The following is a 24648-nucleotide window of genomic DNA, read 5'->3' as shown; positions in this document are numbered from 1 at the left end:
GGCTGAAAACTAAAAGAGACTAAGTGTGTCTTCAAGGCTGTTGGCTGATAATCTATGGAATGCACTAATATTACATCTGATCTCTGCCTTCTGAACATTTGAAAGAGCAGCTCTACTTATTTGTACACACTTAATTTTAGGTAGTGGATATTATTATTGTCTTTTAATGTTTGTATTTATTTTTATTGATTATTATTGTGAAGCACTTTCTCTATAGAAATATTTTACCTTCATTTCCCTTCTGTAACTTTATGAAAGCCAAAAGCAAAAAGAGACGATAAGTAACTTTGCATAAATGTGTGGAGCTTTGCAGCTTTGCAGTTCATAAAGCTTCATAATGACACTATGTGACTATGCAGTGTCCAATATTCAAACTGAAATGCAGTCATTAGAGAGTGAATGGCAGCAACACTATGTGTGGTGCCCTTTTCTCTTTTCTCTGTATCAGCGAGTGCTCAGCTACAGTATCTATATTTAATGGCTCTGGTCCTCACTGTGTGTTTCTGCCTTACTTCTGAGAGCAGATATTTTACAGGTACAAAGAAAAACTGGCAGTGACCTGGTGGGCGGGGGATTCCTCTTTCAGGTGTGACGGCGAACACAGAGGTCGCTCTGCAAAAGAGAGTCATTGGAGGTGATGAATGTGAGCGACAGTATCATGTACAGCTCAGAGCAGTTTATCCACATGGACCTTCCAGCTTGTGTGGAGGCTCTTTGATCAGCGACCGCTGGATTCTGCAGCTCACCGTCTGAAGCCAGGAGGGTGAGGAGACCAGAGCAGCAACTAAAACTTGTTAACCCAAGGAATGTCTAGTAGCCATGTTTTTGCTATTCAGTAAAAAGTAAAATACATTCAGACAAGATGAGAAATAAAATATGGTGACCATCAGTAATCATGTTTTATGTTTGCTGTGCACATGCAGGACCATGTTTGCAAATCTAAGTGTGCATCAAGGGGGTCCGGAACAAGAAGTGCAGATAACAGCAGAAGCTGAGATCTATACAGACAAAGACACCAGCACAGGCAGAGTTCATGACATCATGCTGCTGCAGCTACTAGCAGCTCTGATGTCCATCCTATAAAACTACCTGACTGTGAGTTGTGGATGTTTCTGCTTCAGGTTCATGTGTTCTGACAGATACTGATACGTCGTGCTAACTTCAGTTTTAGATTCAAATGATACATTTATGTTCCTGTGGCTCAAAGTTTCTTGCTTTGAAGTTTTTTTTCTTAAAGTTTCTTCTTGACCTGAGCTCTGTGCTGTGAAGTGAGTTCAGCATATGTAGAATATATTTCCTTTATCTTATCCCAACAGTGGGAATCAGGATAAGTACTCACAGGAAGCTGCTTATCAATTGAAAGCCCTGGTTATCAAGTTAACCAGGGCTTTCAATCCTAATGGATGTGGATAAACTATACTGGCAGTGCAGGTTTTAAAAAGGAAGATAAAACTGTAATATTAGAAAAATATGAAGGGTTTAAATGCATAATACAGACTGAAAGTAACAGCTGCTGCAGAAAAACCAGTGTTGTGTGTGTGTGTGTGTGTGTGTGTGTGTGTGTGTGTGTGTGTGTGTGTGTGTGTGTGTGTGAGTGCGTCTATGTGGTATGGATTGACATTTGACCTGCGCTGTACCTGGGCTCCGGGGACATTTCGACTTTTTGCTGTGTATTCATGTGTCCCCCTAAAACATGACTTGTAAATGCATTTTTAAGTGTCTAAATAATAATTTTTTCTACTTCTTATGAGGTCATTATTTATCTTTTGACCTGTATTTGCTTAAACTGTAGTGTAAATTCATTTATTAAACTATAATTAAAAGATTTTCTGATTTTCTTAAAAGTCCACCTATACCCCTCACCTGATTTTTGTGTATTCCAGTGTATTGCACAGCGACGTTTCGAGTTAGAGTGGATGTGTGTAGGTACTGCAATTTAATACACATTTTCAATACACACGGCCGGAAGTCATTGTGATTGGTAGGCTATATATATAGGCGGTACCTACAGGAAACGGCGCCACAACTTTCGCGCGCGTGCCCTTTAACAAGTGTATGTCGACGGCAATACGAAGACGGATTAAAAACACAAAGGTAAGCCTTTTTTAATGTAAAATGCACCATGACTTTAATACTATATGAAATTATAGGTGCACAGGCCTATATTAAACTGGTTTAATTTATGCTTTATGGACTGTTAGTGAGTCTTTGAAGAAGTAAAACGGCCCCAGCGTTTGTCATTGAGTAAATAAAATAGGGCTGACGACTAACCGCGTCAACGCGATAAAGCGGGCTAACCCGTGTTAGGATTTACTCGGTGTTAAAGCATTATTGTGGCTTAAACGTGTTAATGCCGACATCGCGACTAACGCGATTAACAATTAAACCAGCGCAGTCTGAGTCAAAATCCCTGATGTCGCTGTTAGCTAATTTCGGGCAGTTTGTCCAATGTCTGTCATTCTGCTGACAGCCCTAAAATAAAAGCAAGGGTATAAGTGTATTTAGTCGTGTATTTATTTATATGCCTGAAGAAAAAACTTCTTACAGTTTTGATGCCTAAGCTTTCTCAGTACTTGTATCACTCTCTGCAGTCGCCATTACAGAAATGTCACATGTCGCCATTTTGAGTACTAGGCCTTTAACATTTTAAAAGAAGGCATAAATTAGCACTATGAATAAGTCAGCTGTGTTTATGCTGTAAACTACACTACTGCTAGTTCTGCTACTACTGATGATGATGACAATGATGACGATAATCGTAATACTTTATATGCTTTGGTAATACAGCCAATCGTACAGGAGAACATGCGAAGGAGACGCATTCCTCCACGGGAGGATGCAGTCTGTCATGTTTCTGCTGGAAGGGACAAACTGGGACTTGATATCCACTACATAAATGCCTTCAAAGGTAAGTTGGTCTTTAGTTTGGATTAGATTTGGAGTTTGTCACTTTGTCTTTTGTCACTCACTTGGTATGCCTCTGCAATTCAGGTCGGGGCATTTTCACGACTGTTCCATTCCAAAAAGGAGACTTTCTTTTGGAATACAGAGGTAAACTCATAACAAAAGAAGAATGTGAGCGGAGACACAGAGTTTATCATGACAGCCTGAAGGTGTTCATGTTTGAATTCAAGTTTGATGGAAAACTCTGGTGGTGCGTATTATATCAGTGTAGTTTGATTAAGATTAAATGACACATTGCTTTTGATTTATGAAAAAAAAAAAGCTTCCTAACTAACTAGTTAAGCTAATACTTTTTTGCCTAACCCCACAGTGTGGATGCATCTCAAGAAGATGGGTCATTAGGCAGACTTGTCAACGACAACCACATCAGTCCAAGTGCTAAGATGAAAATATTAAATATCAATGGAAAGCCCCATCTATGCTTATTTGCAAGCAGAGACATAAGTCCAGGCGAAGAAATAGACTATAATTATGGTGACTCGGATTGGCTCTGGAGATGCAAGGTATTTCTACAATTGTACTTTTTGGAACTGATAAATTGCATACCCTAAGCCATTTTTACATTTGTACCTACTCAAATTGGCTTAACGTGACTTAGGGCATCTAGTTTTTCACTGAAATTGAGTATCACCTACTGTGCCTGGGGTAACTATAGCAATGCAGCCGAGCATCCAGTGATATAAATGCCACAGCAAGCATGGACGTCAAGGTGACAAAATGCCTGCTGCTCAGTCTATACTTTAGTGTTCAATTCAGGGATCACGCTGTTAATTTTAGTCGCTATTTCAAACATTTCAGAGTTTCAAAAATGATGGCTTGGATTTTCACGAAGGAGGCGCACTCATAACTTATCGAGTGACACCATTGACCAGCCACCTGGTGGCATTCAGTCTATGTCAAATTTTCTGATCACTTTGGATCACTTGGAACCTTGGTGCAGTAGTTACTGAAAAACTACATGGTACTATAACCTACTGGAAAAACAGGGGTAGGTACTAATGGAAAACAGGCAATTGTGATGGCTGCCACATCAAAGCCCTCTAAAAGCACTAAAAAAATATCAGCAGGTATGCAGAAATAAAAAATGGCTTTCGGTTTCTAAATTTTAACAGTGATTGATGTTTAATGTGATTCTACACAGCAAAATCTCCAGTGTTAAATTAACACTGGAGAGTGTCTATAAGGGTCCACACCTCTGAGTGTTAAATACAACACTGTTGAGTGTTAAATTAACACTTTTGACAGTGTTATATGTTTAAAAGTAACCTAGTCAGTTTTGAAGATTAACAATGGCTAACACTGAGCAGTGCTGATTTTCTAACACTGGAAAATAACTCAAAATGTTAGAAATATTCCAGTGTTAGAAAATCAGCACTGCTCAGTGTTAGTCTTTGTTAATCTTCAAAACTGACTAGGTTACTTTTAAACATATAACACTGTCAAAAGTGTTAATTCAACACTCAACAGTGTTGTGTGGACCCATATAGACACTCTCTAGTGTTAATTTAACACTGGAGATTTTGCTGTGTAGCCTCTTTAGTTAGATTCATTTTAAATTTTGTCCCTTGAAGATAAATGGGCCCTAGTGACAGTTCGTTGCTGCTACAGGTGATTGTTTTACTCCTTTAGCAATGGCTTAAAAAATAAAGAAATCACACTGACTATTTGTCTCTTAATCATAGGGCCTTAAATTCTCTATACATGACAGTGAATATTTTAAAGACAATAGCTTGAAACTTATCTTTCTCATACAGTTTATTTAATGTTTCAAAAGCCTCTTCAAAAATGCACTGTATATTCATTTTCTATCTGTTACACACGAAGACGGAGACCAGCCAGATTCAGAAGACTGTGAGCTGCCTAAAGCCGCAACCAAACAGCTTTCCAAACAATGATCTGGACCTGAAACATCCAGAGCCTGAAAGGGTAAATATAATCCAGTGTACCACTTAATGAACTAATAATTTAATCTATCATCATTCTTTATGGATGCTGTGTGTGTGTGTTTGGCAGTCACCTGGGTGTGATGTGATTTACATGGACCGTGGCTTGTAGGTCCTTTTCATTGTTTCAAAGTGCAAGTCTGGATAACATCTGAGTGTGTGTGTGTGTGTTAACCACCCAAATGTGACTTAGGAGGACCACACTGTTATTGGGGGACTCCGTCAAAGTTTGCTTCATGGTGACATCACTCTGGTTTTAGGAGGGGTCTTCTCGTATGTCTTGACAGTTTGACCTACAGCATGCAGAGCTGACTGCATGTGCTTTGTTTCTATGTTGAAATTTTTTGAAACTCAGGCTTGAACATTAAGATAGATAGTACTATACAACTTCTTAACTTGTTTTAGGCACTTTTTACTGCTGTAATGCATGGGCTCTCTCTGGCTGTGTACTCTGGCTTCTTCCCACAGTCCAAAGATGTAGCTTATGGGGTTAGGTTAACTGGTGATTCAAAACTGCCCTTTGGTGTGAATGCAAATGCTTGTCCTTCCATGTTAGACTGGCGATCTGTCCAGGTTGTACTGCCCTATGGTAGCTGGTATAGGCCCCAAAACTGCTACCCCACAATCCTGATAAGGATAAGTGGAAGAGGATGGATGATTGCAAAGGAATCAGTTGTTAATTATTGTAGCCAGTATTTTTTTCAGAAGAAAACATTTCTTGAGTGGAAAGCCCCCCCCCCCCCCCCCCCCCCCCACACACACACACACACACACACATGCAAATTAAAGACAGAAGCACAGGACTGCCCAGTACAGTTGCAAGAAGAGCACTTGGTCTAATCTTTGTGCCATCTTTTCTTTGTTGCAGGATCTTGATGAAGAAATGCCTCAGCAAGGCTCAGAAGCCATGCATTCTTCTTCAGTGCAAGATTTTGAAGAGGTAACATTGACCTAGGACAGATTTTAATGAATGTTTCTCATGCACGATGTGTACCTTACGCTATTTGCCGATAGTGAAATGGTTTATTCATCCTCTTGAGTGATGCATTTTTAGTAACTGTCAGATTACTGTTCTTTTGTCTTCATTCTCTATCTGTTACACACGAAGACTGAGACCAGCCAGATTCAGAAGACTGTGAGCTGCCTAAAGCCGCAACCAAACAGCTTTCCAAACAATGATCTGGACCTGAAACATCCAGAGCCTGAAAGGGTAAATATAATCCAGTGTACCACTTAATGAACTAATAATTTAATCTATCATCATTCTTTATGGATGCTGTGTGTGTGTTTGTGTTTGGCAGTCACCTGGGTGTGATGTGATTTACATGGACTGTGGCTTGTAGGTCCTTTTCATTGTTTCAAAGTGCAAGTCTGGATAACATCTGAGTGTGTGTGTGTGTGTTAACCACCCAAATGTGACTTAGGAGGACCACACTGTTATTGGGAGACTCCGTCAAAGTTTGCTTCATGGTAACATCACTCTGGTTTTAGGAGGGGTCTTCTCGTATTTCTTGACAGTTTGACCTACAGCATGCAGAGCTGACTACATGTGCTTTGTTTCTATGTGGTTTGAAACTCAGGCTTGAACATTAAGATAGATAGTACTATACAACTTAACTTGTTTTAGGCACTTTTTACTGCTGGTAGTGCATGGGCTCTCTCGCTGTGTACTCTGGCTTCTTCCCACAGTCCAAAGATGTAGCTTATGGGGTTAGGTTAACTGGTGATTCAAAACTGCCCTTTGGTGTGAATGCAAATGCTTGTCCTTCCATGTTAGACTGGTGATCTGTCCAGGTTGTACTGCCCTATGGTAGCTGGTATAGGCCCCAAAACTGCTACCCCACAATCCTGATAAGGATAAGTGGAAGAGGATGGATGATTGCAAAGGAATCAGTTGTTAACTATTGTAGCCAGTATTTTTTTCAGAAGAAAACATTTCTTGAGTGGAAAGCCCCCCCCCCCCCCCCCCCCCACACACACACACACACACATGCAAATTAAAGACAGAAGCACAGGACTGCCCAGTACAGTTGCAAGAAGAGCACTTGGTCTAATCTTTGTGCCATCTTTTCTTTGTTGCAGGATCTTGATGAAGAAATGCCTCAGCAAGGCTCAGAAGCCATGCATTCTTCTTCAGTGCAAGATTTTGAAGAGGTAACATTGACCTAGGACAGATTTTAATGAATGTTTCTCATGCACGATGTGTACCTTACGCTATTTGCCAATAGTGAAATGGTCTATTCATCCTCTTGAGTGATGCATTTTTAGTAACTGTCAGATTACTGTTCTTTTGTCTTCATTCTCTATCTGTTACACACGAAGACTGAGACCAGCCAGATTCAGAAGACTGTGAGCTGCCTAAAGCCGCAACCAAACAGCTTTCCAAACAATGATCTGGACCTGAAACATCCAGAGCCTGAAAGGGTAAATATAATCCAGTGTACCACTTAATGAACTAATAATTTAATCTATCATCATTCTTTATGGATGCTGTGTGTGTGTGTGTGTGTGTGTGTTTGGCAGTCACCTGGGTGTGATGTGATTTACATGGACGAAGTTTATTAGTTGATATCTGCAACTGAATTGAAAACACACCTTTCCAACTGTCCAAAACAAATAAATGTTGCAATATTTTGCTAACAGTGTCACAATCATCGTCTGGTGTGCACAACAATATCATCTTTGGACAAGTGCATTCAGTGTGTGGGACCGGTTTCCTCCCTCAAGTGGCTTGGCTTTAAGTGCAAAGGTGAGACATTTAGTGAATAGGTACAGTGTATAGTAAAAAGCATTAATAGAGTTCAACAAGTTAAGACGTGCTGAAATGAACACTGCTCCCTTTTTAATTAATGGGTGGTCACGTCTAATTAAAGAAATGCAGTATTACCTCATTGGTGCAGGACCTTGTAAAAATGGTATACTTGGGATTGTCCTCAATTCCCCATTCCATAACATAAACTGCTCAAAATAATAAAGGGAACACTTAAACAATGCGATGTTACTCCAAGTCAGTCACACTTCTGTGAAATCAAACTGTTCACTTAGGAAGTAACACTGACAACCAGTTTCACATGCTGTTTTGCAAATAGAGTAGACAACAAGTGGAAATTATAGTCAATTCACCATAATAAAGGACTGGTTCTGCAGGTGGTGACCACAGACCACTTCTCAGCACCTATGCTTTCTGGCTGATGTTATGGTCACTTTTGAATGCTGGCGGTGATTTCATTTTAGTGGTAGCATGAGACAGTCTACAACCCACACAAGGGGCTCAGGTAGTGCAGCTCATCTAGCGTAGCACATCAATGTGAGCTGTGGCAAGAAGGTTTGCTGTGTCTGTTAGTGTAGTGTCCAGAGCATGGAGGTGCTACCTGGATGTGGAGTAGGCCATAGGAGGGCAACAACCCAGCAGCAGGACCGCTACCTCCACCTTTGTGCAAGGAGGAACAAGAGGAGCCCTGCAAAATGACCTCAAACAGGCCACAAATGTGCATCTGTCTGCTCAAATGGTCAGAAACTGACTTCATGAGGGTGGCTTGAGGGTCCAGCATCCACAGGTGGGGATTGAGCTTGCAGTCCAACACCATGCAGGATGTTTGGCATTTGCCAGAAAACACAAAGTTTGGCAACTTCAGCACGGGCACCCTATGCTCCTCACAGCTGAAAGGAGGTTCAAACTGAGCACGTGACAGTCTGGAGATGCCGTGGGGAATGTTCTGCTGCCTGCAACATCCTCCAGCATGATCATATTGGCAGTGGGTCAGTAATGGTGAGGGGTGGCATTTCTGTGCCTGCCAGAGAGCCTGACTGTCATTGGGTAACAAGATGAGGTCCTCGGACCCTTTGTGAGACCACATGCTGGTGCATTTGGCCCTGGGGTCCACCTAATGCGAGACGACACTGGGCCTCATGTGGCTGGAGTATGTCAGCAGTTCCTCCATGACAAAGGCATTGATGCTATGGACTGGCCCGCCTGTTCCCCAGACCTGAATCCAATTGAGCACATCTGGGACATCATGTCTCACTCCATCCACCACAAACTGTCCAGGGGTTGGCAGATGCTTTAGTCCAGGTCTTGGAGGAGATCCTTCAGGAGACCATCCGCCACCTCATCCCGAGCATGCCCAGGCATTGTAGGGAAGTCGTACAGGCATCTGGAGGCCACACACATTCAACTACACACTTTCATGCCACTCAACTACCTAAAGAACAAAGTATTTAATAAGAATAATTCCTTCATTCACATCTGGGATGTCCTTTTTTGGGGGGGGGAGGGGGATTAGCAGTGTATGTGTAGTCATTAAAATATCCTTAATGTGAACAGTTTTGTTTTTTGTTTTTTTTTCAGCATTTGACATTACTGCAATGCTTTGACAAAAAACTACTTCACTTAAATAGAACTGCAAAGCTAAATTAAGTCTATCAAAATGTGTTTCAGTTTGTTTAGGGGTCTGGCACAAATCTTGCCTTGCAAAATTGGCAAATCAGAATTGCCACCAGTCAACACAGGTGTGTATCCCATTCATATTTGGCTTGACTTTTTTTCAGTTTATTTTTTACCTGTCTAAAGTATTGATCAATTAAAAAAACTTTTGTTCTTACATTCCAGAAAGAAGAAATTTCTGAATATTCAGGGGAGGATGGATTGCCACATTCAGTTCTGGATCAAATATCAAGCGATGATGATGGCAACCACAGCATATCAGAAGAAGAATATGTGCCAGATTCAGAGTCATATGATGAAGATTCAGATGAAGACATCTCATTATTGCCAAGCACATCAAAAGGTCTGCTATGCCAAGATGACATCTCCAAAGCGCATGAACAATCAGATTCAACGAATTTAATCCACAACTTGACAAAGGACAAGCCACAAGATAAAAGTGAGCTTTGCGAAACTGAATCAGAAAAAATGACTTTAAGTAAAAGAAATTACTGCTATTTTTGTGGCAAACCACAAGCTAAAATTTCCCGCCACCTGAAAACGCACAAAACGGCTCCTGATGTTGTGCATGCATTTTCCCTGCCTAGAGACTCAAACGAGCGTAAAAGTCTGTTAGAGAAATTGAGAAATAAGGGAAATTTTAAGCATAATGCTGCAGTTTTGCATGGTGGAGTGGGACCACTGAAAGTGAAGAGAAGACCCAAGATTAAAGCAGTAGAGGGAAAGTTTGCTCATTGCTTTTATTGTCAAGGGATGTATGTTCGCAAGGATCTTTGGAGACATGTCCGCAGATGTCCTAACAAACCAAAAGATGACACGGATAAAGAACCTGGAAGAACCAAAGTACTCGGCCTGGCTTTAACTCTGGAGTCTCAGTGTTATCCGCAGGTGTCAAGTGGAGTCTGGAAGGTTCTTGCTGTTATGAAACAAGATGAGATTGCCTCAGCTGTGCGAAATGACTTTACTGTTATTCAGTTTGCCCAGTCCCTCTACAATAAACATGGACAAGACCCTACAAAGTATGATTATATACGACAGAAGCTTCGTGAAGCGGGACGTTTGTTGTTGTGTCTGCGCACAGAATTCTCAGTGCATAACATGGAAGAAGCTATTAAGCCTGCTAATTTCCAGAGAGTTGTGCAAGCAGTAAAGAAAGTTTCAGGTTTTGATGAAGAGACACTGTCATACAAAACTCCAAGCCTTGCGCTGAAACTGGGACATACACTGCATAAAATGTCTGACATTATCCATTGTCGTGCCCTCATGACAGAGGATGAAGCCCTAATCAAGTCCACTGATGCGTTCAAGAAGTTGTATGTCTCCAAATGGTCTGAGATGGTGTCTCACCGTGCCTTGAACACATTGAGTGAGGCAAAGTTTAACAAGCCATCAACATTGCCCTTTACAGAAGATGTTCGGATTCTCCATCACTACCTTCAAAAATCTGCAGAAAGTGCCTTTTGCAGCTTGGAGAACGAAGCCACAGCTCAGAATTATGCCCAACTTGCACAAGTTACACTCTCACAAATCATTGTGTTCAACCGAAGACGTTCTGGAGAGGTTTCAAAGATGCGCCTCAAAAGTTTTCTTGAAAGAGACAAAACAGCACTCCACACAGATGTTGCCATGGGGCTCTCAGAAATGGAACAGAGACTCTGTAACTATTTCTGTAGAATAGAAATAATGGGAAAAAGGGACAGAAATGTTCCAGTTCTGCTAACACCAAGCATGCTGGATGCTCTGTCACTACTGGTTAGTAGGAGGCCTGACTGTGGTATTTGTGCCACTAATATCTACCTCTTTGCAAGACCCCGATCAATGAGTCATTACAGAGGAATAGACTCCTTGCGTGTTCATGCACACCAGTGTGGAGCAAAGCAGCCTGAGTATCTAAGATCGACACAGCTCAGAAAACATGTTGCCACACTCTCACAAGTCCTTAATTTGAAAAACAACGAACTTGATCAGGTTGCAGATTTCCTGGGTCATGATATCCGCGTTCACCGCGAATTCTACAGATTACCAGTTCCCACAACACAGCTGGCCAAGATTTCCAAACTGCTTTTAACACTGGAAAAAGGACAACTTTCCCAGATCCAGGGGAAATCACTGGATGAGATCAAAATAGAAGGTTTGTATTGAAAGGAGCAAATATTAGGGCAGTAGTTGAATATTATGCTTTATCAACAGAATTAAAACCTAAAAGCACAGACCATTCTGTTAAATGTCCATGATTTAAGGTTCTTGAAGTCTATTGTTTCATCACTTTGCAACATTTGGCAAACTGCAGAGTGGTGGCCTTAAATAGTAAAACTATGTACTATAATTTCCAGTATTTGTTCTGTATTTTGTCATATCTCGTTGTTAATGTGAGGTTTTTGGGGGGTTTGTGTTTGGTTTTTTGGGGGGGTTTTCCCACAATTTCTCAGATGAAATTGCATTAAGTGATGCTGAAACAAAGGACAGTGAGAGTGAATCAGATGATGATGACACAGCACTCACAATGTTGGCGTGTGGCACCAGTGAGCCTGTACATGCAGTAGCTGATTCCACAAACACAGCGCAGCTCCAAGACACTGTAGATTGTGGTAAGTTACCACTAGCTTGGTTTCTGTGGATAAAATGTTTGTTACAAATATTAAAACTTAATCAAATTGTGTAATCAGCAGATGAAGGACCACTCACAATGCCTGCAGCAAGTGAGACTGCTGCTCCCTCTGAAGGTAAGGGGTGCAGTTGGTTCTCTAAGCTTATTATTGTTTCATCACTTTGCAACATATGGCAAACTGCAGAGTGGTGGCAAAAAGTCACTTGGATGAGTGACAAAATGTTTCTCCCACTGAAAACGCTACGTCCAGATTAACAGAATCAACGTTTTGGGATTTACTTACCTGGATGATTGAGCATGCATCAAGAGACTTTTATTCAACTTTTTATTCAGTCTTTTATTCACAGCGGAACACTAAATGTCTCATTTTAGAAATTTGATAAATTTTCAAAGAGAATTTTAGCTCGTTTTGATATTGATGGTAGCAACACATTTCAGAAGTTAGTACAGGGTAGCATCCATTCTTTTAACCACCAAATGTTTTTTGTTTTTTTTGTTTGGTTTTTTGTTTAACTACTACTACTTTATATATCTTCCAGAGAAAAATGCTGCTCAATCCCACAATTCCCGAAGAGCTCCCAAAAACATGTGGTCCAAGGCTGAGGTTGCTGCAGTGATGAGGCATTTTAAAGACCACATAAACGAAGGGAAACTAGCCACCAAAAATGAATGCAGTCATTGCAAATTGGTAGAAGATCCGGTGTTGGCAGGAAGAACAGTTCAAAACATAAGAGATTTTGTAAGAAACAGAGGATTAACTGCAAAAAGGCAGAAAAAAATGAACTAAAATAACTGTTTAGAGAGCTGTGGTTTTACATCTTGGTCAGATTGCCAATTGTTGTTAACACTGATGTTCTGTTTAAAGAAAAAAAAGTTCTTGTTAAATACAGAAGTAGTTTGTATTTCATAATTTTTACATTTAATTTATTTAGGGTTTTTTTTGACGGGTTATATTTAAAATAAAAAATTATAAATGCATATTTTCTCCCCTTAATATTTACCTTTAAACTATTAAAATTCATTTTAAATGTTTTTAATTTTTCTGTTTTCTATATTTTTATATTTCTGTGGGAAGCGTGGGCATTTTTGTCCATAGATTTCTTTTTTTATTTATGGTTAAAATTAATGTTCAGATCCAAGAACACTAATAAAATGATGTTCCAGTAATCCTGTGTCCTGTCAGATGTGTATTCATGGTAATGATGAGCTATTTACATATTACATCATTGTCCCTTTAAAGACCCAATATTGTTTTTTTTGGACCTCATAAAACACATTGTTGTCAAGTGGACAATGTCTCCAGAAAACACAATAGAGTCTGGTTGGTGTGTATCAGTGTATCTAGACTTCTATAGGGAGTGTATGAGGTCTGAAGTGACCCAAATTTTTTTCAGATTTTTTCGAACACTTTAACCTCGCTCCCTTGGCTCTAAGTCCTTTCAAAAGGGTAGTCCACTTAAACCACCACCGGGCGGATTGACGTAGTATAGTCCCGCCATACCACATAGACGTGTGTGTGTGTGTGTGTGTGTGTGTGTGTGTGTGTGTGTGTGTGTGTGGAAAATTGCTTAGTAGTAAAAGCACTATATGAATGTGCAAGAACTTCAGATGCTTTGTTCAATAAGACTATCAGGAGGGACTATGCGCTTACCTGCTGCTCCTTGGCAGGTAGCTCCATGCCCTCCTGGGTTTTAATTGCACCTTAGAACACACATGCATCAACACTACAATGAGCGGGTGGAGGGAGGTTTGGAGTCTTCTCCCACCCCCGTTCTCTGCGGCCTGCTGGAGCGGGAGGGCTAGGAGAAGTTGGCCGTCCGACTGCGGTCTGGGGTGTGGGGCCTCCCTGCTGCTACGGAGTCGGGGAGGTCTGCCTCTCCCCACCGCAGGGAAAAGGGTAACACCACCTGGGTCTGGGTGCAATTCCCCCCTCCAGGGGCAAGGGTACCTAGACCCGGTTTGTAGAGTACGCTTGGGGAGTGTGATCGTGTGTACAGCGTCTCTTTATGTCTGTCTCCACGTTGGTTGAGTGTGGAGTAAGTGCACATGAGAGCATGAGGGTGGGAATGGATGTTTGTGTCTGTGTGTGCCTGTATGTCTGTGTCTATATGTCAGGTTGGGTATCAGACGCCACCTCTCTGGGGACACCTCAGGTCCTCCAAGATTTGGAGGCCTATCTCCACCCACCACCACTTCCCCTGCCGGTGGCGGACTCCCTCAGGTGTCGGTGCGTTGGTGGTTCTTTGTGTCTGGGGGTGGGTGTCCAGGTACACACCGGCTCACTCCTTGGTGGCCGCTTATCGGGGCCTGGAGCCTGGGGCTCGCTTGGGCCCCTTCGGAGGTGGGGTGCCCCCGGCCTCTCGGCCTGGGGCTCGGTCACTCAGGCGCAGCTGGGGGCCGGCGGAGCTCATGGGCGCGTCACTGCAACTCCCCCTGGCTTCTGCTCCGCGGCTGCTGAGTGAACCCTCATCTGGGACTCTCCTCAGCTCTTACTGGGACAGTGGCGCGGCTGCCCCTCTGTTGGTCTTCCATGGTCTCTTGTGTTCTGGGGCCCTCTGGATGTCTGGAGTTTTGACCTCCTCCATACCCGCTTCACACCCTGGAGGACGGGGCTGTGGCCCCCCCACACTCCCTAGCAGATCGTTACATGGAGAAACCTTTGGAATACAAGCGCGCTGATCCACACAGGTATGTACACGGGTGTTCACTGCTCGTAGACCCAAATTACACCTTTCTTGGCCGCTACTTCGAAGCACATCTGTCCTGCGTGCTGCACAACAACATTGAATATTTAGTATTTACTGCTGTTTACACTTAGCTAGATTAATGCGATGGTGTTGTGTTTAGTATGTTGCTTTGTTTTTTTTGCTTGTTTTCTATTTTTCTCTCAACAGGTGATCCAGGAGATTTTTTTTCTCCCCCCCCTTTCTCACTGTCCCTCTCCCCTTCTGTTTCTCCTTTCCTTCCTCTTTCTTTCTTCCTTTCCTATCCCTCACTCATGTCTGTCCCGTCTGTAACATCTGAAAATAAAATATAATAAATAATAAAAACAAAGATCGACCAAATGGACCAATACGGCAATGCCACGATGATCCATTTGGCAAAGTAAATCCATTGGGTATCCTTGTTGGTCTTCAGACAACAATTCTGATGGCTAAAGAACCAAATGGGACAGGCAAAAAAAAAAAAAAAAAAAAAAGACAGCAAAAATCCTGACTGACATCACGACCTATCATTACACAGGAGAATCTGATGGATGGATAATTAAGTATTTCATTTAATTAATGTTTGAAAGACAGTTTCAGCTTTTATTCTGTCAGCTGCAAACTTTCTGCTGTTTATTAGTTTAAGAGAAAATAAAACTTAATATAACAACAGAATTTAAACATAGGCTGCAAACTGAAAAATGTCTACGAAAAAATGCTATTGAAGAATTTTAGCCCCTCCCACTGTCCATGTAGTACAGTAGGAGGGTCTAAAGTTGAAAGTTTCAAGGGATCTTCCAGGAATGGTGATGCTGCTTTTCTGGACAAATGATCTCTAAACTTGAACTTAACCAGAGGGATATAGTACAAAGAAAATTCAACAAGGCTTGGCTTACTTTGCGTTAGCTGGCTTGAGAAAACGTAAAACACCAGTCAGTGTCACGCCGCCGGGTATATCAACTTCTCTTTTAAGCTGTGCTTTCTGCTTCACGCTCCGTGCCCACGCATGTAACAAGGGCTGCTACAAGGCCCTTTAAAACAGGAAGTAGCATGTGCTGCAGTGAGCTTGAATGGTTTCCCAATGCGCTGAGCAAGCACAGTGCAAGCATGCTAGCCAGGTGTGGTGCGTGATGATAAAGTGGTGACTAAAACTCTATAAAGGACATAACTAATATAACAGCAGGTCAGGGTTACTCTTACAATTTTCTCTGGTAAGAAGTCAAAATCCTTCATATAGAACTCTGAAGTTACCTGGAGAGATGAGATCCTGCTTCATAGTACAGGCCTCAGGGCAACATTTCAAAGTTAACGTGCAAAACAATCAATATATGTATTTGTATGTAACTGACAAAAAAAGGAGAGAAAAGTGTCCAAACACTTCTTGTGTCATTCCAGAGTTGAGGTCGCAGGTTATGGTGCCACCACTGGACTAGCTAATGAGAAAAGAAGGAAGATGATTTTTAACAAATTTGTTGTATTAAGAAAAAAGAAAACAAACCATCCAAACTGTTACTTTATTAGTAAAGAGATGTTGCAGATATTTGTACTGAAATTGTATTTTTCTTCATTTCTAATGTGTTCAAAGCAAAAACAAGCTTTTCCTGTGAGCTCAGACCATTTTATTTCTTTCTGCTGCATTTCTGCATAAAATACAAATCTGCATCATTTTTTAAAAAGTGCTTTAAGCTGAACTAATTGTCCCTTTTTTCTAGAACCTGGTGAATCACCCTCTCTTCACTGTGCAGAGACTGAGGTTGTCAGCTGTACAGAGCTCAATGATATTTTACAGAAATAATTCCCCGAGGTCCACCGAGTCAAGAGCTATCAGCACTGGTTCTGTGGACAAAGTCCTGGGAAAGATATATGTCGAGTGAGTTTGCATGATCCCTCAGCTCACAGCTGCATTTATTAAACATTCAAAATACAGAAAGATTTTATAAAACTGGGAAACTGTATTTCTGTCTTGCAGGGAGACTCTGGTGGAGGAGTGGTTCATAATGGCAGGATTTATGGGGTCTCTTCTTTTGTGGGAGATCCGGACTTTGTATGCAGAGCAGCGGCTGCCTTCATGGACCTCTGTGATCCTGAGTATGCAGATTGGATCAGGAAAACTATCAACCCATAAAAAGCTGTGAGGTGTGGATAACTGTAAACAAGCTGAAATAAATAATCTTTTAGAGTTTAGCTTTGGTTTCTTTTATTCTCTTTGATATAAGCAGTAGAGGATTTCAGAATTTCTGTGTTATTTGCCAAAAGACGTTTTTTCAGCTGCACCCACACACAGTTTCTTTAGATAACTTCAACTGCAGAAAGTAAAAACTCAGCATTAAGTTTCAAATGCAGTTTTAAAGATAATGATAATATGGTGTCCCTGAAGAAAACACCCGTCAATAGAAAAAGCTGCAAAATCCTGCAAAATGTAACAGAAGTTGAATAAAACACAACGGAAATAGAAAAAAATGCAACAAGGCTGAAAAACTGAACAAACAAACAAAAAACAAACACAAATTACAACAGAAATAATAACAACGATATAAAAAAAAAAATAAAGTAGAAAAAAAACATTCTCATCCTAAAACTTGGTGACAAAGTGGAATATGGTAAGGAAACACTCACTTAAGTGCTGTCATTACTCAAAGGTTCCTGATAATCATGCATGAAGTGATTTCTGGAGGGGAATGAAACTTAACTGAACTGCTCCCTGTGACATTTTGACCTGTCAAACGCAGGCGTAACTCCTGTTATTCATTGTTGTATTGCAGGTCTGCTGTGCACGACGTCTGTGAATCTGAGTAATTTGGTACAGATGAAGGAATAAGACTGCTCAGATGCTTTGGGTGTCACGTAATGATCCCTCAGGTTTGGGTGTCTTTGGTGCCCTTTGATTTCAATCTACCTGCACATTGAACAGAAATCCTGCCATGACAGAACACACTAATGCCTTTTCAAGGGAGAACCGATCCTAATCTGAGCTGTCAGCCCCAAGTTCTCTGCAGTCATCAAATCAAGCATAATCTGGTTTGAACAGGCTCCCTGCCTCACTGCAAAAGCCTTTTTACCAGCTGCTGTTTGACAAATTGCAAAGCCTCTGAAGAGACTTTAGAAAGGGGGAAAAAGGATACGAAGAAAAAGCTGAACAAAAAGCTATCCATGCACTGTTTAACATTTCACTTGGAGCTTATTGACTGTATTCTATCTGTGGATTGCATTATAGCTTCTCTGAGAGCTTTGCTCCCTGAAGATTTTATGATCTGTGAACGCTGATTCTCTCTTGTGGCTGTAAACCAGTCTGCTCAGCATGGCACTGCATGGCAGAGTTTCTCTCCATTTTTTTGAATCACCTTTGCTCAGTTGTGCTCCTAACTGGTCTCCTGAGTTTGGCTGTATTCCTGGACTTTGCCCTTTAGTTACTCTTCAGTCTCTTTGACACACAGGCTGCCAAATTTGAAATAACATTTTTAGTTTTGGAAAAAGAAGAGCGTGTCTAGCAAATTCTTGCACATCCTTGTTCTTAAATAGCACTTTTCTACTCAAGCACTCAAAGTACTTTATACACCTCATTCACCCATTCATACAAGCACTTTTCTGTACCTAAGTTCTTTCTATCTAACATTCATACTCTGATGGACACGTGAAAGAGCAGTTTGGGGTTCAGTATCGTGTCCAAGGATACTTTGAGATACAGATCAGATCAGGCTGCGATCGAACCTCCAACCTTCTGATCGGTACTAATTGGACGTTTGCTGCTGCACATGTAGCATCACAGCTTAGAAGATGGTGGTGTGGAAATGTGTTTCCCATTAACAATTGACTAAGAAACTCTTAGTCAAGGGTTAACGTCACTAATGTCAGTATTTTCACTGACTCTAAAAAGGCACTGATCTTCATTAGATTAGATCAACATTGTTCCTTAATCCTGAGCTGTACAGGAAAATAGATTTCTGATACACATGTACATAAACAAATAAAGAGAGATGTTTCCCACCTGCTGAGAAGACAACAAATGCATAACCTGATTACCACCATCTCACATCCTCTGATTTCTGGCACCTATAAGTGAGATTGATTTCACTGTCCTGCTGTCTTGGCCTTTAGGAGAACACAGTGAGACAGATGAAGCTTGCACCAGATGGTGGAAACACATTGATCGTGGTCTTAGACACAGCATCCACACTCTGTACATGATAGTGTGTGTATGGTGCTGTTTGCAGGAACTTGATGAGGCTTTGCTTAAGTGGAAATCCACTGATGTTCAAGCCCCAGGGAAGTGGGCGGGGGGATAGGACCTCTGGGGCCCTCTTCCTGATGGAGCCCTACCTGACTCCTTTCACTGCTAAAGCAAGAATGGTGCCACAACTCATTGAAACAATACTTCATTTCATCAGAATCATCAAATGATTCTGTTAAAAACAACCGCCCAGTGTACTTGCATGGCAAACATCGTGATTAGATATTCAAGAAGAGCCTCTTAAAGATGAAGGTCTGTGTCTCTTGACCTAAACACATAATCCAGTTAAATCTGATTTATGTTCATTAATGCCCCTCACACTGTAACTTAAAGTAATAAATCGGTCACTGATTAATTACAGAAGTACGTCTGTGAGCATAAAGATGTAAGCCTTGGACCATCAGGATAAAATGTGGTTGGGAAACTTAACAAGCTTTGATAAAACTTCATCAGTAGCTCAAGCAAGACCTCAAAACCTTCGATCACCACGGGTGGTTAGCAGACTGTGGTTGTACCATGCAGCCTAACAACATGCAGTAAATTGCAGGTTAAAGCAGTCTGCTTACACATTGTTAAACGAGGGAAGGGAACTAATGTGGCTGTCACATTACCCTTTTGTCCCATTTCATCCCAGGACTTGATTCAATTGCTGCTCACTTTCTACAATACTTAAAACTGATCAGTAGGACCTGAAACTGCAAACATTCAAACATTCAGGCCAACAATCAGTTGGTGAACATATTAATCTACTACAATTAGCAAAAATGAATAAATAAACAGAAGAAAGTTAGAGTGATATCAGAGTCATGCAAGTTTTTGACCAGCAGGTTAAACTCATGCAAATTAGCTTCATCCAGGCTCATGAAAACACTGTCCTGCTTATAAACAGCAGATCATTTGTGTCAGTGTGTCAGGATGGTTTATATTTGAGCTTTTAGTTCACACAGAACAATTTTTATTAAATTGTTTTTAGCGATTACGAAAGTCTGTGAATCCCCAAATTGTTCAGTTGTTCTCTTTGCTCCCCATGAGGTCACTTTCACCATGTGACAAAAACAACACCCCACTCTACACACTCGGGCCACCAGCAACTTTCTAAATCCTCAATAAAAAGCTGACAGGTTGCAATGATGTTCCAAATAACCTATTAAGAAAACAACTAAATACACAGAAAATGTTATGAAAATTGGTTTATTTTATATCTCATAGTTTTAAATGATGCAATAAAAATATGTACAAAACATCACAAACTGTAATATTTTACAAATGCTTACGTCCTGCTGATGCAATGGAGACATCTTCCAGTGACAGTCTTCATCAGTGTGAGTGTGAGGAGGATCCTAAACCCACCAACACAGAAGTGCATGTTCACAACTCCCTCTGTGCAGGCGGGGTCAGGACCCTCCTCACCTAGGGTGAGGAGGGTTGGTGCTGTGGCCAGTCAGGTATGAAGTGCTGAGAGTGGATCTTTGGTCCTCTGTGCAGCTCTGTCCACTCTCAGCTGCCCTGCAAAGCAATAACACAAGAAAGACGTCATTTTAACACAAAACAGCATTTTCATTGTTGGTAGCTGCAGTATGTTGTTAAAAAGCAATTTTAAACCCAACGTATACACATGAAAAATATAAATAAAGCTAAACCTACAGTGCTGCTGACATAGGATGATGATTTATACCAACTATTGGAAGAATTTTGTCTTCAATACAGTTTGTTGTCAATGTGAGGTGATAACTTACATAGTTGGAACACAGCACCACTCTCCCGTTTTTCACTTGGTCATCCATCCTTCTCATCGGGTTGGTTGGGGTAAGGCTGTCTTCTGGGTGGGGTGTTTGCTCCATCTTGGACGTAACTGGAAGTAATAACAACTAAAAAACTACCTTTAATTCACAATGTAATATTAATATTAATGTCACATATCAACAAAAAAAGCAATACATTTCACATGTGCGAGTCACATGTTCTTATATCTGTAAAAACAAAGTTTAAAAACACATTCTAACATAAACTAATCAGAGTCACTGTCATCCATGGAAAGGTTAAAAGGCCTCTCCCAGAAACGTCTGACTCCAAAACTACCTGAGGATGTTGAAGGGGCATCAAACTGGTCACTCACCTTGCACCTCTTTGCACTTACCTCTTCGGTGCAGATGTCTTCTCTGCTTCTCTTTTCTGAGGAAGGAGCAGCAGAGAGATCAGCTGAGGAAGAAGCAGCAGAGGGAGCAGCTGAGGAAGAAGCAGCAGAGAGAGCAGCTGAGGAAGAAGCAGCAGAGGGAGCAGCTGAGGAAGAAGCAGCAGAGGGAGCAGCTGAAGAAGGAGCAGCAGAGGGAGCAGCTGAGGAAGGAGCAGCAGAGGGAGCAGCTGAAGAAGGAGCAGCAGAGGGAGAAGCTGAGGAAGGAGCAGCAGAGAGAGCAACTGAGGAAGGAGCAGCTGAGGAAGAAGCAGCAGAGGGAGCAGAAGAGGAAGGAGCAGCAGAGGGAGCAGCTGGGGGAGGAGCAGCTGGGGGAGGAGCAGCTGGCGGATCACCAACTGGGGCAACAACTCGAGGGAAGAGTGGGGCATTGGCCTGGCCGAAAGGCGGCATGGCGATGGGGGCAGCACCTGGAGCAATAGGACGTTGCCAATCGTGCCAAAACGGCTCTGGAGGGTGCTCCCGGATGAGAGGGGAATCATCTCTCTCATCCATGGTGTCATACCCAGAGTCATCGCTAAGCCAATCCCCCCACTCTTCTGAGTCGTTCCAGTCAGATGAATTGTCAGTCTGTTCACTCACCTCTTCATCGTCTATAGGTAGGTAGGGGGGGTACTCACCATACTCACCTTGCTGTTCACCGACATCAGCATCTGGTGCTTCATCAGAAGAGGGTGAGGGTGAGAGAGGGATAAAATACCTACCATACTCACCTTGCTGTTCACCGTCATCAGCATCTGGTGCTTCATCAGAAGAGGGTGAGGGTGAGAGAGGGATAAAATACTCACCATACTCACCTTCGCTGATACGCTGGGTATCAGTGTCCTGAGCTTCACCAGAAGAGGTGGTGCTCTGGAGACTGTCATCCAGGATCCTGATGACTTCAGGAAGGCCTTCTTCTGCAGGGCGTTCAACCACATAGTCAAGACGCCCTGTGAGGAAACAATTTTTAAAATAACATTAGGAATGTAATAGACACCCAGTGTTAAAGCAACAGACCTACATCTGTTAGTTTGAGCAGAGGATGAGAGAAAAGCATTTTATGTCAGACTGAATGACACTTCTACTTGTTCAATCTTTAAGTGAAGTTTTTTAATAGAAGACCACCAAACCTCCACCAAGGCAGCTCACTCTGTGTACTTTTAAGGTGACACTATATTGACACTATATATGACACTGTATTTTGTGTACATTCAATTTGTTTTATTTGTTCCTTGTAAGCCTTTATGCAAACACTATGTTGGAATAGGTAATGGATAATAGGTATTGATTTGTAAATAGCCGGACATGAGTAACTTATTATATAAATATACTACAGTACATTTATAACTAACCATGCAGCTCATTCTCCTGTTTTAGTTACAATTCACGATGTCACACATTTTGAAAAAAGCTCATAGGTTAAATATGTGGATGCAAACCATAATGTAACATTTAGACCACATGTACCAATTGCATGTCCTAAATATATATATGTATATATATATATATGTATATATATATATATATATATATATATATATATATATATATATATATATATTTATTTTATTTTTTTAAAATAAAAACACAACCTTCTTGGCAAGAGTTGGCAAGAATTGCACACACAAAGCTCTGCAGGTATGTCTGAAAATGATGGTCAAGTGAAAAACAAACAAACAAACAAGCAAACAAACAAACAAACAAACAAACAGAAACTCTTAACTCAGAATCCACATTTTTAGAAATGTGCACAAGGACTGTATCTGCCATAAGGACAGATACATCTAATCTGTGGTAAACATGCTATCCCTGTGTAAATATCCCCGTGTACAATATCTCTCTCTGCTATCTAATAAGGTTAAAAGCATTACCGTAACAGAAGATGGGTCTTAATGCCATTATTACTACTGTTTTCATATTCTTTTGATATTATTTTATTTGTATTTTTTTATCTTTGTGTTTTGCAGCAGAGAAAAAATATAGTTTATGTCAATAAAGCCTTTGATCCGGAGAAGAAAAGGATGTCAGGAGGGGACCTGGATCTGTGTGTTTACGCCTGCGTGTTCTGAGGCCATGACATCTTGAAGATGCCGTTACCACAGAAACTGATTTTTGGGCATTTTACAAATTTTAGTCCATTAAGCTATTTTTAACCATTTCATTTTAAAGAAAAGTGTCAAATTTGAAGCCTTCAAGTCAAAGTAACACCTTTTTTCATATTCATACACCAGTCGTTAATAATTTCTACACCTCTCCCGGAAAATTTAAAACATACAAACAATTTACGGGAAACAATCTTGAATACACATATTTGATCACGTTAAAACTTGATATTCACACTGGAACTTGTTAAATTATTACAGTAATTTACATTTAAAGAAATTTTCAAACGTACCTGCAGCGAAGTCCAGGTGACAGTCGGGGAGTCCGGGTCCACGGCGAGCCATCTTCAAACTTGAAAAACAAAAACAAGTACAAACGATCCACAGATGAAGTACTTGTTATGCGTTCAAGTTATATCAGCTTCCAGTAAAATGTTTTGCAAAACTTAGCTTTCCACAGGCTGAGGTTGGAGCAGGTCGAAACAAGTCCACGAGCAAGTGTAAACAGACGTTTGGAACCTTGTGAAGCATTTATATACCCTCGGCGGCCATGGTTACGGTTGTCAACGTGTACACGTGCACGTGATAGAACTATCCAGTTGTTCAGTCTGACCTCACTAGCTGTGTCTGGGTCTAAACTCCGCTGCAGGTCCATATATCAAACGATCACTATGGCATTACTGAGAGTTGAAAAACTGTCTAAAGTCTTTCATTTTTAATAAAATGATCAGCGTTCTGCTCTACCAGGTGTAACAATTGAGTTTAACATCCAGGCATCCATGAAAACGGAATTTATGACATTTAACAGAGTTAGAAGTTAGCAGGGCGTTAGCTCGCTAGCTTCTATCTAAATACAATATACCATGTCCTGACTGCAGGGTTTTGGAAACAAATTCAAACGTACAGCTCTGCTATCACTTCCAGCATAAATGAAGACAGAAAACTAAACAGCAGTGACGTTTGTAGGGTTACTGAAGTTTGGCTAGCTGGTATATAATGATGTGCTACGTGACCGCTAGCGACACAGCTATGTTAGCATAATATAAACAAGCTAACTTTTTTCCACTCCATAAACGTTAATGTGAGTGTTCTCGGTGATCAGGAACAAATGTAATCGCATGGCAGGATGCTGAGATAATCCATCCACAATACGAGGTTAGTCATTCATATACTGCTGCATGGGCTGGGCTGTAGTTACATACTAAGGTTTTAAAAACTGAGCTTAAATAAATGATTAGCGGTAATAAAAGCCGAGGGAGGTCAACAGTGATCACTGACTGTTTTAGGAGCTTTTTGAGATCAAATAGAAGAAAATACATAGCATTAAACATGTTAACAACACAAAAGCCATATTAAACGCAGACTACTTTAGACCCGGAAGTAGGATTCGTGCGTCACCACTGAACAGCTAAATTCGTAGGAATGTTTTAGCTTATTATTTGGATAACCACCGTCATTACAATAAATTAAATTTGTAGTCA

General features: G+C 41.1%; 3 protein-coding genes across 5 annotated transcripts; 2 read left to right on the top strand and 1 right to left on the bottom strand.

Annotated features, from left to right (window-relative positions):
- Positions 1–1556: 1556 nt before the first annotated feature.
- LOC146572114 (histone-lysine N-methyltransferase set-1-like) lies at positions 1557–4917 on the top strand. The gene is made up of 5 exons (XM_085278464.1): positions 1557–2094; positions 2788–2908; positions 2992–3154; positions 3275–3467; positions 4789–4917. Exons 1-5 carry the CDS (start codon positions 2056–2058, stop codon positions 4915–4917), a joined length of 645 nt encoding a protein of 214 aa, XP_085134590.1. The 5' UTR covers positions 1557–2055.
- On the top strand, positions 4861–13329 carry LOC146572113 (uncharacterized). Its single transcript, XM_085276109.1, has 11 exons — positions 4861–4890; positions 5776–5847; positions 6016–6117; positions 6990–7061; positions 7230–7331; positions 7551–7656; positions 9346–9416; positions 9517–11482; positions 11781–11939; positions 12021–12074; positions 12499–13329. Exons 2-11 carry the CDS (start codon positions 5791–5793, stop codon positions 12744–12746), a joined length of 2937 nt encoding a protein of 978 aa, XP_085132235.1. The 5' UTR covers positions 4861–4890; positions 5776–5790; the 3' UTR covers positions 12747–13329.
- A 6962-nt stretch (positions 13330–20291) lies between these two features.
- On the bottom strand, positions 20292–23629 carry LOC146572112 (uncharacterized). 3 transcript variants are annotated; one of them, XR_014892902.1, is made up of 4 exons: positions 23461–23629; positions 21868–22015; positions 20629–21783; positions 20292–20398 (listed from the first exon to the last, which is right to left on the bottom strand). XR_014892902.1 is itself a non-coding variant. In XM_085278595.1 (2 exons), the coding sequence occupies exons 1-2, from the start codon at positions 23510–23512 to the stop codon at positions 20901–20903; spliced, it is 1167 nt and encodes a 388-aa protein (XP_085134721.1). In that variant the 5' UTR covers positions 23513–23629; the 3' UTR covers positions 20459–20900. The 3 variants fall into 3 exon arrangements, 1 of the variants encoding a protein (XP_085134721.1); XR_014892901.1 differs by having other exon boundaries at positions 20629–22015; XM_085278595.1 differs by lacking the exon at positions 20292–20398 and having other exon boundaries at positions 20459–22015.
- Between the last annotated feature and the right edge of the window lie 1019 nt (positions 23630–24648).

The sequence above is a fragment of the Mchenga conophoros genome, linkage group LG6, assembly GCF_057382185.1.
Source record: "Mchenga conophoros isolate Kocher_MC1m ecotype Shallow Benthic linkage group LG6, M_conophoros_male_GT1.1, whole genome shotgun sequence".
Lineage (NCBI taxonomy): Eukaryota > Metazoa > Chordata > Actinopteri > Cichliformes > Cichlidae > Mchenga > Mchenga conophoros.
The sequence above is the reverse complement of the archived record's forward strand: the minus strand, read 5'-3'. Positions and strand labels throughout refer to the sequence as shown.